A 14,910-nucleotide genomic window follows, 5' to 3' on the forward strand; every position below is an offset into this window, starting at 1 on the left:
AGGAGTCCAGGCCTGGCTTTATGCAGATAATATTGCTACATTAGTAATGAGGTGGGCGGGGCCCGCTGCTGCTTCCTCCCGCATAGCCCTACCTTGGGGGTAGGAAACTGTAGAAGCGGGTCGAGCGGGGCGCGGGGAAGCTGCTCCTCCGTGCAGCGGGAAGATCAGAGGATATCGGACTGGGGAGAGGGGAGAGCCCACCCTGCCCGCCCTCCCGCCGCCCCCGGTCCCACGACTGAAGAAGAAAGCAACAGTCGGACGCCTAGGGAGGAACCGTCTCTTTATTTTAAAACAATAGTTGGCCTCCTAGTGGCAGGAACGTGCTTCCGCCTGCCGGGGAAGGGGGGCAGTGTCCGACCCCGCCGCATCTGTGGAAAAAGACGAAAGCTGCCAAGGCCTGTCGCTCGCGCGCAGCAGGACACGAAAACGCACTTCCCTGCTTTTCTGCCCTGGCTGCGGGAAGGAAAGGAAACTTGCCCCTCCAAGTGGGGTGTGGGGAGCCCTACCTGGAGAGCTCAGACGCTTAGGATGTGCTTCAGGAAGGCTGCAGAGAGGAGGCAAGAGAGGTTCAGAAGCAGGCCCTTCGATAATCCATCTGATTTTAGACAATCCAGGCCCCGGGGTGTCCCCACCCACACACCGCGAGCCTTCTGCCTCCCCTCCTCCCCTGTCCCTTCTGCTCGCTCGGCCCCTCACCTTCATAGTTGATGCAGCCATTGCTGTCCTCGTGTCCTGCCAGAACAGTCTCCACCTCCTCTTCAGTCATCTTCTCTCCTGAGCCCCAGACATAGCATTTTAGTCCCTGCCCTCCCTCCCTCCCTCCCTCCCCAACCAGGCCTTTCTCTTCTGGGTGGTACCTTCTCTTCTCCCACCCTTGGAAACTTGCTCATAGCAACAGAACCCCAAAGGGATCCTCTCCTTGTAATGGTAACAGTTCGAATGTGTCCCTGCATCTTGCTTCCCGTTTCATCTGCATTAGCACCTGGTGAAAGCTTTGACAGAGGGAAAGTGAATTCCAGAGGGTTAAGGGGCTACCAGATCACGGAGCACAAGCATCTCTTCCACCACAGAACATCAGGTTTTCCACCTCATCCCCTTTCCTCTGTCCTTCGGGAGGTATCTGCATGTACCCTCACTTCACCTCCTGCAGGAAGAAGCCCTTCAGATTCTCCCCCCATGGCTCTGACTTTCTCAGTCTCCTGCCCATGACCTATGGGCCGATAATCCTTCCCTGGCTCTGCCTACTTGGCTAACCTTCTTGGTCCACTCCCTCCTCTCCAACCCACAGGAGGTCTGGTCCCTGCCTCACCCAGGGTGGTGAGGACATGTCTGAGCTCTGCTCCCATGACTTTGCCGTTCCCCTCTTTGTCAAACACCCGAAGCCCCTCCAGGTAGTCCTCATATGTGCCTTGGTCCCGGTTTTTGGCTACGGCCTGGAGCATGGGCAGGAAAGTCTCAAAGTCCACACGCCGGGACTTCAGCTCTAGAGGTTAGAAAGGAGAGGGAGAGGTCACTGTAGAGTCACCTTGCTCCCAGCTCCCATCCCTACCACAAAGGCTTTCATCCTGTTCAACATTCAGTTCGTTTTTCTACCCGGAGTCTGACAGTTTTTGAAGTCCTGAGACCCACCCCAGCATCCTTTGTCACCTTGCCAGCATTCCTCGGTTCCACCACCACCCCGAAAACCCGCACTGTTCCAGGCGTCCCCCTCACCATCACTCTTGGGGTTCCCCAGGACCCTGAGCACCTCGGCGTTGGTGGGGTTCTGGCCCAGGGCCCTCATCACATCCCCACACTGACCGTACAGGATCTTGCCATCCCCTACTCGATCAAACAGCTCAAAGGCCTCCTTGAACTCTGAAGTATAAGAAGAGGTCAGGGTTGGGACTCGGGGTTCCCATCACCACCCCTCCCCCACCCCTGACAGAAAGGAGGTTCAGAAACTATGTGCTAGAGCTGGGCAGAATAGGGGACACAAAGACCACTAGCATGGAAGTTTTCAAGGTTGGGACTGGGGTCAGGGGAATAGAAAGAGGATCTGACCAGGGGCTTGGGACTAGACGGTGGAGCTTAAGGGACCAGCTTCTCCTCACCCTCCAGCTGGTCCTTGTTAAACTCGATCTGTGGAAGAAAAGAGCAGGTGAGGAGGGATGACAGGGCTCATTCAATCTCTCTCCAGCACTCCTCCCAACCAACTGGCAGCCACTTCTGGGGAGGGGCCCAACAAGACCAGGCGGGGAGCCCAGCTACCTCAGTCCCATTCCCAGCTCTGGACCTTGGGAGAATCCCAAGAGGAGGAATTATGGGGGGGAGGGCTTCCTGGGAACAGGGTTAATCCCATGCCACCTGTTTCCCTCCCTCCAGTGCCCTGAGCTCTGCATCCCTCACATAACTGGGGACTGAACAAAGGCTAAATTTACCCCTGGCCCCCAGCTGTGATTGTCTAACAAGTCTGTCCTCTTCAGCCTTCCCTCCTGGGGTTCAGGGCTGTGGCTTTTAGAATTGAACTGTCAGCCAGGAACAGGCACCAGTGCCCTCTCTTCACCTTGAAACTGTCCTCAGAACCCAGATGTTCCCCATCTCACGGGTCCCTGCCTCCAGCAGGGGGTCAGTGAGAATGTGTGTACGTACCCACACACATGTTATAGGTCAGAGGGCGAGAACAAAAAAGAACAGCAGAGTCATAAGCCTGGATGCTTCCAAAGGGGGGGACTAAGAGAAATCTCTAAAATCTGTCCAGTGCTCCCTGATTCCCTGTCTTCTAGATGCCCCCAAACCCCCTAGGCTGTTTCCCACCCTGTATCATCCCTTCCAAATTCTTTCCTCACTCTCCCGGGACTCACCACCACTTTGGAGAGATCGATGGGGGGCTCCTGGGTTTTCTGAGGGGGGGGGGGGGCAGCTGGAGCTGGCTCAGCCTTGGTCTTGGCTGGAGGGGCCCCTGCTGCTGGTTTGGCAGCAGGCTTGGCAACAGAGGGTCCTGCTGGTTTCTTCATGGGAACATCCTTCTTGGGAGGCATGATGTCCGGTGGCCAAAGGACAGTGTGCCGATGGGGGCACCCATCTCTGTTTAAATAGCCAGGGAGTCTGGGATGTCAAGGGGCGGGGGCAGGGGCAGGGAGCCAGTTGGCGGTGGGGAGGGTGAGGTAGAGGAGAGATATGCTGGCCTGCCCTGGACTCTTATGGTTCAGGACTCCTGCCCCAAGGTCTTCTCTCTTCTGTTCACTCGGCCCCAAATGCTGGCCAGAACAATGGCCCCTTTGGGGGCAGGGGAAGGAAGCCAGAGGCTGCCCAGAATGAGGGAGTTAATGTCCGGGGTAAGGATAGGATGCTTGCTGGTGACAGACACTGACACAGGGGGGTGAAGCAAAGAAGAGGACCCAGGTGCTTCAGGCCTCAACCCCCGACACAGAGTTGCCCCTTTCCTAGCAGCTTTAGATTCTTAAAGGCTGAGGCAGGGAGGGGGGCCTTGTGAGGTAGGATTGTTAAAGTGGGGTCTGGGAGGGGCACCTGGCTGGCTCAGTCAGGAGAACATGCAACTCCTGATCTCTCCGGGTTGTGGGTTCGGGCCCCACATTGGGTGTGCAGACTACTCAAAAATAAAATCTTAAAAAAACAGTGGGGTCTGGAAGCAGTGAAAGGTGAAAAAAACAAGCAGGTCCTCCACTCCGCTCTGACCACGGTTGAGAAGCAGGGGTGGTTGACCCACAGGCTAATAATCCCCAAATCTTACAGTCCCTGTTGCCCTCCCTCCCTCCCAGCCCAGAGCTGGAATTGTGCACAATACAGATAAAGAATAGTAACAGAAAGAGGAGTGTGACACCCCCCATTGTCTCCTGTTCCCAGTATTGTATTAAGGGTGAGGGTGGGGGCAAGGATCAAGTTTAACACCCACCACCCATACTCCCAAGGAAGGAACCCTTTTCCACAAGCCCACGGTCATTCAAGTCCGACAAAGGCAGGGTGCCTGCTGAACTTGCAGGGACTCACTCTGTGGTGGCACCTGAGGGGAAGGGCAGGCCCTGAGAGGCAAAGGGCCTAAATTCTAAAGTCTCTAATAAAAAGGATGTGCGAGGTCCTATGGGCTCTCCGGGTACTTAACCCCTAACCAGAGAATAATAAAAACCCTGACACTGGTGCCAGGTCCCAAACCTTGATGGGGACACCAGGGTAGGGTCTAAGTCAGAGGTGGGTTGGGAGAGGATAGAGGTTGCTGGCTATTTTGTTCTAGGGATAAGGAAGGAAAAGGATTTAGGCAGCGTTCTGAGGAAGAGAATAGTGATTACACTTAGACCCTGGAGTTCAGAGAGCTGAATCTGTCTCCCACTTGCAAAAAATGCGTCTGAATCTCATCACTGAACATTGTCCCATTTTAGAAAAATCAGAATCATTCCACCCTCCCAGAATACATCACACACACACGCGCGCGCGCACACGCACGCACGCACGCACACCTTAAATCAAGCTTAAATAAAGGAAAGAGTCCCTCCCCAGCTCCCAAAAACTTACCCTGCGGGGTCCAGGTAAAGGCGGAGGCGGGGCACTGGGAGGAGGCTGCGGGCCCCGAAGGGTTAACTCCAGCGGCCTCGAGGCATGCCGGGAGTCGTAGTCCTCGAGCGCCCGCGGGCTCACGGGAAACGCGGCTCTCTAGCTGGAAGAGGACGCCCAAGCAGTGGCTTCCGGCAGGTGGCGGTAGTTGGTGACTCAGGCTGTTTTGGCGCTTCTCTTGTCCCGGAACTAAAAGGCAATGAGCAATTTACAGTCCCCTCCCCTGACCCTAAAACCGTGCGGGGGGTCCCCCCCGGATGTCTCCCTTGCCCAGCCGTGCGTTCCCCGTTTAGCGTGGGCTGGGGTATGTTCCGGGATCGGCTGGTGGGAGAACGCCGAACCAGGGGGAAGGGCAAAGCTGCCGCCGGCCGAATGGAAGGCGCCGTGGCAAGCGCTCACTGCCCCGGTGCGGTCGGCTTAGCTTAGCCTCGCGGTTTGGTAGTAAGGGCAGAGGCCACTGAGTTGCTGTGTGACTTGGAACAGTAACTCCAAGGTTTTTCTTTTTCTTATCTTCTTTTTTTCAATGAGCTGGTAGTTGAAGTAAATGTTAAGATTTGGAATTAAGCATGGTCACCTGCCCCAGTTTCTCCCAAGTTGAAGTTTCTCCATACTGCGGCCGGGACCTCGCGGGTCCGCCTGGAATGGAGGCTTGACCGTCCAGCCCTTTCAGTCTGTGACATCTCTGCCAGCATTGGACACCTCATTCCCCAAACCATTATCAGAGGTCCCCCCCTGTGCTGGGAGGGAAGGCCCTGGTTCAGTAAGCGCCCTGGCCATGCCCCTGGGGCTGGAGGCTGGGGCTACCTGGGCGTGGAGGCAGAGAGGTTCAGAGTAGAAAGCCCACGCAAGGTCGGGAGGGTGAGGTATAAATAAACTTTATGGGCAGTAAGTGATGTTTGCTGGTTGGGGCAAGCTGCTCGGAAGAGTAAAAATGTTAGCAGCTATCCCCGGAGGCCTCCACCGAGCCCTTACCGCTTGAGGGGCTAAATTATCTCAGGCAGCAAAGGGAACTTAAGAGAATGGGCTCACACCACTCAGTTTAGATTGGAACCCAGGTTCTACCAGGTATCTGCTGGTAACCTCTGGCAAATGTAGTTACCTCTGTGTGCCTTAGTTCCCGCATCTGTAAAATAAGGATAATAGTACCTAGCTCATAAGGCTGTTGGGAGAAAGAGATGTGTTAGTATTTGTAAAATAGAATGGGCCTGGCACAGAGTTAAGTAGTATGTAAGTGTTTGTGAAATAAATTTCCTTCACTCTTCCCAATATATGAAGTAGTTGGTATTTCCCCATTTTATACCCATAAAGGATCACTGGACCTGAAGAAATGCAGCAAGAAGAAATACGTTTCTCCTAAGCGTTTGGTTACAAGGCTGGGAAAGAGCTGTATCACAAATGCCTTTTTGCGTCTTTCATCATGTCAGCAGTAGTTGATTTGGAAAATGTGGTTTATCTAATTTTTTTTCCTCTTCCCCTTGGTCTAGCTGTAGCCCTCTTTTGGCACTTTGTCAAGTAGAAGCGGTTATGGCATCATCTGACTTTCTAGCATTTTTGTCTGCTTTATAAGGAAGTAGTGCAAAGAGAAAATATGAAGGCTCTTGGCAAACAGATTGGAGGAATGGCCTTCATTTTTTGTACTGTTCTTGTCTTTTAATCGTAAATAATGCAAACTGTACTGAACATGATCTTAACCGGGCATAGGTGATTTCTACAACATGTATGTGGATTTTCTGTGACAAATGCCTCTCTCTTCTCTCCCCGCATAGCATGTGAGTTGTATGTTTTTAGGGATTGCATATTCTAATATTAGTCTCAACATAAAATAATTAGAAAGGGCATGTCTTTAAAAGTAAAAGAAAAATACACATTAAAAAACCTAGGAACAGGGACGCCTGGGTAACTCAGTCGGTTGAGCATCCGTTGAGCATCTGACTCTTGATTTTGACTCAGGTCATGATCTCATGTGGGCTCCACTCTGGGCTCGGGGCCTGCTTAACGTTCTCTCTCTCCCTCTGCCCCTCCCCCCTGCATGCCTGTGCATGCACTTTCTTTCTCTTATAAAACAAAACAAACAAAAAAACTAGTAGAACAACTTTAGGAATTTCACGGCACTATAGATCTGTGGTTACTTAAATAATTGTGGGTTCACCCAATAGAGCTTAACTATAACTGTGGGTTCACCCTATAGAGCTTAACTAGCTCTTTAAACACTAGCTAATGTGTTAAGGTGCATAATAGTTTAGGAAGAGAGAACACTATTTCCTAAGTAAGTAGAGAATTTGTTAGGAAAAATGTCTTCAGTCCTTTGGCATTTTGACCAGGAAGTGGTATTCATGGTAACCCGTAATAGAAAGAAGGAGGATAATAAGGATGTTTTATGATACATGGGTAGTTTATAAAGTCTTTTCCAAGTCCCATTTTTTAAAAAGATTTTATTTATTTGAAAGAGAGCAAAAGCGGGGCGGGGAGGGGCAGAGGGAGAAGCAGACTCCCCGCTGAGCAGGTAACTGGATGTGGGACTTGATCCCAGAACCCTGGGATCCTGGCCTGAGCAGAAGACAGACGCTTAACTGACTGAGCCACCCAAGTGCCCCAAGTCACATTTTTATAAGCTCACACTAGACGCAAGATACAAGCAGAAAAATAAATTTTATGGTAAGTACGCTAGCTTCATTTTTTTAATGCTCTAAAACAGTGGTTCTCAGACTTAGCTGTTCTTCAGAATCTCCTGGGAGCTTTGTAAACAGACAAACTTCCAGACTCTGCCCTCAAAGATTCTGCCTCTAGGTCTGTGTTAGGGCCTGGGAATCTATTTGAAATATTTTTAGCTACAGAAAGGACAGAGAAACTAACATAGGTAACTGCAGCTTTAATAAGAGGAGTGATCCTTTCCAAATGTGCATTTGATCATGTCATCTCCCTACCTAAAATCCTTCCATGTGTTTTGATAAAGACTAAATCTTTAGTTGGCCCACAAACCCCAGCAGCTTCAAACACTGACTGCTTGTCCCAGCCACACCTCTATACTAGCCACATCTGCTGGCTTTCAGATCTTCATGTTCCCTTTTCTCAGGTTGTTGCCATGTCTTTTCTGTCTCTGCCCCCTCTCCCTGCCAACACACACTCTTTCTAGGGCCGAGCAGAGTTCAGTGCCTGGCATGTACTGGGCAGTCAAATATCTGGAGAATGAATGGCTATCTGGATAAAAGGGAAGGGCCAAGGTTGGACACTGACACTAGTAAGTTACTTATGAGGAGATAGATTCGGGATTCAGGAGATCAAGAGAGTTCCCAGGTATTTTTACCCTGTAGTAGAACATGAGGTGATTGATTTGCTAAAAGAAGAAAGAGGAGGAGGTGGCTTGAGAAAGTCGTGAAGGTTTGAAACAGGTGTTACGAAAAGCAGGAGACGGCTTACTGGGGACCCCGTTACAGATATTCATTTGACATTTCCCGAGTGCCTGCTCTGTGCTCCCTGCATGAACTTGCTGAGCAGCATGGAGGGTGGTTGCTGTGGGAGATCGAGCTTGTAATGGTACCAACCCACGAGGGAGTGATTTCCTCCCTCCAGCAGTACTCAGCTGCTTGGATGACTGAGCTAGAGCAGTGTTGTGGAGTAGGGATGATGGATGACCATGGAAGTGATTGAGAGTCTGAATCCAAGAGGGTTTGTGGTCTGGGCCACATAGAGAAATGAGTATAAAAGTGGCCTATTGGGGCATCTGGCTGGCTCAGGTCATGTTCCCTTTTCTCAGGTTGTTGCCACGCACAGAGCGTGCGACCCTTGATCTCAGGTTGTGAGTTCAAGCCCTACATTGGGCGTAGAGCTTACCTCAAAAAAAAAAAAAAAGTGGCCTATTAGATTGAGAGACTATAGAAAGTCACCAACAGGCTTGGGTCTCGAGGTTGAAGAAGTAAGATAGTTGGAGAAAATAGTGCATTTGAGATTAAAATTTCAAAGGATATAGGAACTAGGCTGAGTGGCCGTGAGAGTGAGTGATTGAAAGGGTAAGGAGGTGAAGGTTATTGGATCTGAGGAGAATGTTCCTTAGGGCTTTTTCAATGGCAAATAGCAAAAATCTGACTAAAACTCGCTAACCAATAAAGAGGATTTATTGGCTTATGTAATTGAAAAGTCAAGAGGTAGGGTGGGATTCAAGTTCATTTTGATCCAGAAATTTCATGACATCGCAAAGGGATTTTCTAATTTTCTTGTCACTGTCCTCCGTTTGTTAGCTTCTTACTTGGATTCCCCATATCTGGCTTAGCTGCACAGGTATCACATCCTTATACCACAAGAGGAAGAGAGGGAGCTTTTCTTTTTTAATTTGGAAATATTTATTATTAGTATTTTTAAATAGGCTTTACGTCCAACATGGGGCTTGAACTCATGACCCTGAGATTAGGAGTCTCATGCTCTACTGACTGAGCCAGCCAGGCACAGCAGAGTGAGCTTTTCTTCACCATTGGAATCAGTTCCTGAACTTCACTCTGACTAGACTGACTTAGAAAAATGCCCATCAACCCTTGAATTAATCACCATGACTAGGGAAATAACGTGCCCTGTTTGGCTTAGGCATGGGGTTTTGCCCGCCCCTGTGACAAGGAGGATGGTGTTACTCTGACAGGCCAGTCAGGGTTTGTCGGCCATTGGAGGTTTATTAGAGTCAGTCCAAATGGGGAGGAGTAGAAAGGACAATGGGGAGGGAACCTACATTGTCCACCACAGTGAGGAACTATGATGTCAATTATGGAATAACCTACATTATACACTGAAGACGCCAGGACGGCAGCAGTATTCAGGGTGCCATACCCTTCAGTAACTATTGAGTGCCCGTGTATTTAGTGAATGACCGAGATGAGAGAAGGTAGAGACAGTGTATCAGATTGGCATCAACTCCAAAGGAGCTGAGATTTTTACAGCTCTGAGAATAACAGTGGGGAAGCAGCATTGGGGTGCAAGGAGAATGTGGACCCCACCTCCCAGTATAAGAATATGGGGTTCACGGAAAGGAGCAGGCTCCCCTTGAGGGTGCTCCAGGTGAGTGAGGTCTCTTGGGAGGTGAGCCAGATTTCGGAGGAGGCCGGAGTGAGCTTTGTGTAAATAAAGGTGAAGCATTTTAAGGGGTAGAGTGGGTTGGAAGTGTTAGGTAGACATAGGTTTGCAGAGGTGATATAAGGCCCCTCAGATGCTCTCTTAGCTCCCCTTTATTCTTTGTACCTTTCTTATGTTCGGTTTTGTGTATATAATCACTCTATTTGCCTGATCCTAGATTTTTAATCCTTTTTCTTCTTTCTATTGCAGTATAATGGGCATGTAACATTAGTTTTAGGTGTGTAACATGGTTCTGTATTTTTATACATTGTGAGGTAATCACCACAATGAGTTTAATTAACGTCCATCACCCCACATAGTTAGAAAAAAATTTTTTCTTAGATGAAAACTTATCTCTAATCTTAGCAACTTTCAGATATGCACTACAGTATTATCAACGATCGTCCCCATGCACAGGTATGTCGCAGCTCCAGGACTTACTCATTTTACCCCTGGAAGTTGGTTCCTTTTGACCCTCTTTGCCTATTTGTCCTACAGTCGGAGCTGTCCCTCCCCTCCCCCCACAACCATTCTGTTTTCTGAATCTGTGAGCTCAGTGTTTTGTTTTTATTTTTTGTTTTTATTTTTTTTAAAGATTTTATTTATTTGAGAGAGAGAGAATGAGAGATAGCATGAGAGGGAAGGGGATCAGAGGGAGAAGCAGACTCCCCGCCGAGCAGGGAGCCCGATGCGGGACTCGATCCCGGGACTCCAGGATCATGACCCGAGCCAAAGGCAGACGCTTAACCAACTGAGCCACCCAGGCGCCCAAAGTGTTTTGTTTTTACAGTTAAGTGAGGTCGTACGGTATTTGCCTTTTTTTTTTTTTAAGATTTTATTTATTTGACAGAGAGAGACACAGCGAGAGAGGAAACACAAGCAGGGGGAGTGGGAGAGGGAGAAGCAGGCTTCCCATGGAGCAGGGAGCCCGATGCGGGGCTCGATCCCAGGACCCTGGGATCATGACCCGAGATGAAGTCAGACACTTAACGACTGAGCCACCCAGGCTCCCCATTATTTGCCTTTCTCTGACTTACTTCATTTAGCATAATGCCCTAGAGGTCCATCCATATTGTTGCAAATGGCAAGTTTTCCTTTTTTTTTTTAATGGCTAAATAATATTTCATTGTATGTATATGCCACATGATCCTAAGTTTTAAAATATGTATTCCTTAATCACGTTAGCTTTTCCTCCTTATGTTAGTCACCTCATGGCCTTAAAGAAGGCTGCTTCAGCTCCAGCCATCACATCCTTCCTACAGTGACCCAACCAGAAAGGAAGGAGGCAGTGAGGGCTTTCTTCTGTTGACACTCCAGTCCCCAACTGACTTCTTCTTACATCTTACTGACTAAAGCTGGGGCTACACAGAGCCACCCCAAGTTACAGGGGAGGCTGGGAAAGAGTATCCAGCAGAGAGGATCGTGATGAGCGCCCTGGGGCCAGCACACTGCCACCAGGAATGCTCTGGGATTCTGTATGTCGGCAAGAGGGGAGATGGCTGTCGGGCAGACGACTGTACTGCTGCAGCCAGTGGACCACAGCACGCTGGGCCAGTAAAGCCGCATTTCAAGAGAGTAGTATTTGTGGGGCACCTGGGGAGCTCAGAACCTATGACTCTTGATCTTGGCTTGTGAGTTCGAGCCCCACATGGGGAGTAGAGATTACTTAAATAAATGAAACTTTAAAAAAAAAGGGTCGTATTTGCAGACGTCGGTGACAGTGTACCCGTATGCAGTGGTATCTGCCTTTCTCCGGAAGAGGCAAGCCTCTTGTATGTGTTAGTGTCCGAGGCCAGCTGTTTGAGAAGTAACAGACATACATTTGTTTAATTCTTGTGATTAATGACCCTTAATTTGTTCCATCTTTGTCTCTACAGGTACAACAATGTACTGAATTATGTCTCGTCTTGCATTTAATATGTAGATCAGTACCTCCTCCCTTATATATCCTGAACTGGCAAAGGTTGGGAAAGAGTAGGGACCTTCTGGATGGGAGAATTTGTGCCATGTCCTCTAGTTTTCTGGAAATGTAATTACTTGAAGTGATGAACTAGATCAAGAGTGCTTCTTAAAATCACACATTGCAAGATCCCTGTCTGTATTATCTTTTTTTTTTAAAGATTTTATTTATTTATTTGACAGAGAGACACAGCGAGAGAGGGAACACAAGCAGGGGGAGTGGGAGAGGGAGAAGCAGGCTTCCCGCTGAGCAGGGAGCCCGATGCGGGGCTCGACTGGGATCATGACCTGGGCCTGGGCCGAAGGCAGACGCTTAACGACTGAGCCACCCAGATATCCCCCTGTTTGTATTATCTGAAGCCAGCTAGACCAGCAGGCGTTGGGCCACATGCCCAGTATTGAACAACTCGATAAGACACTTGAGAAATGGGGCGCCTGGGTGGCTCAGTTGGTTAGGCAACTGCCTTCAGCTCAGGTCATGATCCTGGAGTCCCTGGATCGTGTCCTGCGTCGGGCTCCCTGCTCAGCGGGGAGCCTGCTTCTCCCTCTGACCCTCTTCCCTCTCGTGCTCTCTATCTCTCATTCTCTCTCTCTCTAATAAATAAATAAAATCTTAAAAAAAAAGACATGTGAGAAATGTAAGTTCCTCTACCCTGTGTTTTTTGGGTTTTCCTTCCTTAAATAATTTTCTGGGTTGGGGGGAGGGCAGCTGTGTCCTCTTGCTCATGGTCAAGGCTTGAGAATCCTCTTAAGTTGATGGGAAGGAAACGGAGACAGCAGAAGACCAACAGTGAGTACACAAGAGTTACTGAAAAAAATAGGAGCTTCGTTTATGGGTGGCATGAAGTTTAAATTCAGCTTTTGCTAATAAGGTGAATTGTGACACTGAGTTTAGTTTTTTTCCCCTTGTGGAACTGAGTTTAGTTTTTTTCCCCTGAACCTTTCCTCTCCTCCCAGTGTACAGCATCCTAAGGTTTATATTCTTCCAGAGAAGATGATAAAGCATTCTCCTTCCAAGCCCCCCGCCAAAAGCCGTTCTGAAGTCACCTGGTCCACTGAGCCTGTTTTCAGTAATCTGCTCTTCCTCCCCCCCACCACTCTCTTTCAATGTGGTAGTTCGACGGAGTGCGGCTTCTCTAGCTGCCAGTCCAGGAAGGGTCCAAAGGGAGCAGAGCTCAAAGTGAGCATATCTGAATGGTTAGAAAATATTTCTCATTTTGCAGCCCATCATGTAGGCCTGAAGCCTTTGTGGATATGGTGACACTTGCCACTAAGACACACCGTGGGCCCATGCTGGGGCTCAGAGCCTCCAGGTTCATGGCTTAGGAGTCCTTTCCCTGCACAGCCCACGAGATCATAATGGACAGTGGACAGCAGATGGGCAACTGCCTTCATTCGTCACTGTGACTGGGAATGAGTCTTACTGAGAAACTCAAAAGGAGCTACTTCACACAGGTCCCTTGACCATCCCCAATGGAACCAACATTTTCAGTGGCTGCATCCACAGTAGGTTGTGACCACTAATTAAATTGACATGATTCATAAATTGAAAGCCTTTTTTTAAAATTTTAGCTTGCATTTTTTCCTTTTTTTATTTAAAAAAATTAATGTTGACATAGAACATTAGTTTCAGGTGTACAACATATTATTTCAGTATTTGTATACATCTCAAAATAATAAACAGTAAGTCTAGTTATAGTTAACATCTATCACCTTACATAGTTACAAATTTTTTTCCTTGTGATGAGAACTTTTCAGATCTCTTGCCTTAGCAACTTTCACATATACAGTATGGTATTATTAGCCATAGTCACCATGCTGTACATTGCATCCCAGGTCTTATTTTATAGCTTCACCCATTTCTCCCATCCCCCAACCTCCACCTCTGGAATCACCAGTATGTTCTCTGTATCTATGAGCTTTTTTTTTTAGTATTATTATTAGATTCCACATGTGAGATCACACAGTATTTGACTTGTTTCACTTAGCGTAATGCTCTTGAGGTCCATCCATGTTGTCGCAAGTGGTGAGATTTCCTTTTTATGACTGAATAATATTCCGATGTGTGTGTATGAGTGTGTGTGCATGTGTGTACACACATGCACACCCCATATTTCTTTTTTTTTTCAAGATTTTATTTATTTATTTGACAGAGACACAGCGAGAGCAGGAACACAAGCAGGGGGAGTGGGAGAGGGAGAAGCAGGCTTCCCGCCGAGCAGGGAGCCCGATGCGGGACTCGATCCCAGGACCCCGGGATCATGACCTGAGCCGAAGGCAGACGCCTAATGACTGAGCCACCCAGGCGCCCCCCACATTTCTTTATCCATTCATTCTTCAGTGGTCACTTAGGTTGTTTCCCTGTCTTGCATATTGTAAATAATGCTGCAGCGAATATGGGGGTGCAGGTATCTTTTTGAGGTAGTGATTTCCTTTAAATGTATACCAGAAGTGGAATTGTTGGATCACATGGCAGTTCTATTTTTAATTTTTTTAGGGCCCTCCATGCTGTTTTCCCTAGTGCTTGCACCAGTTTATATTCCACCAACAGTGTACAAGAGTTCCTTTTCTGGGCGCCCGGGTGGCTCAGTTGGTTAAGCGACTGCCTTCGGCTCAGGTCATGATCCTGGGGTCCCGGGATCGAGTCCCGCATCGGGCTCCCTGCTCAGCGGGGAGTCTGCTTCTCCCTCTGACCCTCTTCCCTCTCGTGCTGTCTCTCATTCTCTCTCTCTCTCTCAAATAAATAAATAAAATCTTTAAAAAAAAAAAAGAGTTCCTTTTCTCACCAACACTTGTTATTTCTTGTCTTTGTGATGATAGCCATTCTAACAGGTATGAGGTGATGTCTGATTGTGGTTTAAATTTGCATTTCCCTGCTGATTTGTGATGGTGAATATCTTTTCAGGTACTTGTTGGCCATCTGTACGTCTTTGGAAAAATGTATTCAGATCTGCCCATTTTTTAATTGGATTTTTTTTTTTGCTATCATGTTGTGTGAGTTCTTTATATATTTCAAATATTAACGCCCTATCAGATTTGCAAATATTTTCTCCCATTCGGTAGTTTGCCTTTTCATTTTGTTGGTTTCAGATGCGGTGCGGGAACTTTTTAGTTTGATGCAGATGATTATTTTTGCTTTTGTTGCCTTTGCTTTTGGGTATCACATTAAAAAAATGTCATTTCCAAGACCTGTGTCAAAGAGCTTATTGCATATTTTTTCCAGTTTTGTGGTTTCTGGTCTTACATTCAAGTGTTTAACCCATTTTTAGCTAATTTTTGTGTAGGGTGTAAGATAGTGGTCCACTCTCA

The 14,910-nt window shown here is 48.2% G+C and overlaps 1 protein-coding gene and 1 non-coding gene across 2 annotated transcripts; both read right to left on the minus strand.

Annotated features, from left to right (window-relative positions):
- Positions 1-261: 261 nt before the first annotated feature.
- MYL6B (myosin light chain 6B) lies at positions 262-4,800 on the minus strand. Its single transcript, XM_025883053.2, has 8 exons — positions 4,510-4,800; positions 2,844-3,066; positions 2,094-2,121; positions 1,714-1,857; positions 1,310-1,483; positions 697-774; positions 507-544; positions 262-368 (listed from the first exon to the last, which is right to left on the minus strand). The coding sequence occupies exons 2-7, from the start codon at positions 3,018-3,020 to the stop codon at positions 516-518; spliced, it is 630 nt and encodes a 209-aa protein (XP_025738838.1). The 5' UTR covers positions 3,021-3,066; positions 4,510-4,800; the 3' UTR covers positions 262-368; positions 507-515.
- Positions 4,801-8,914: 4,114 nt separating this feature from the next.
- On the minus strand, positions 8,915-8,987 carry TRNAR-CCU (transfer RNA arginine (anticodon CCU)). The gene has a single exon. It is a non-coding gene; the product is annotated as a tRNA-Arg (tRNA).
- Between the last annotated feature and the right edge of the window lie 5,923 nt (positions 8,988-14,910).

Source organism: Callorhinus ursinus, unplaced genomic scaffold (genome assembly GCF_003265705.2).
Source record: "Callorhinus ursinus isolate GAN/ISIS: 27379988/994484 unplaced genomic scaffold, GSC_fseal_2.0 scaffold14, whole genome shotgun sequence".
Lineage (NCBI taxonomy): Eukaryota > Metazoa > Chordata > Mammalia > Carnivora > Otariidae > Callorhinus > Callorhinus ursinus.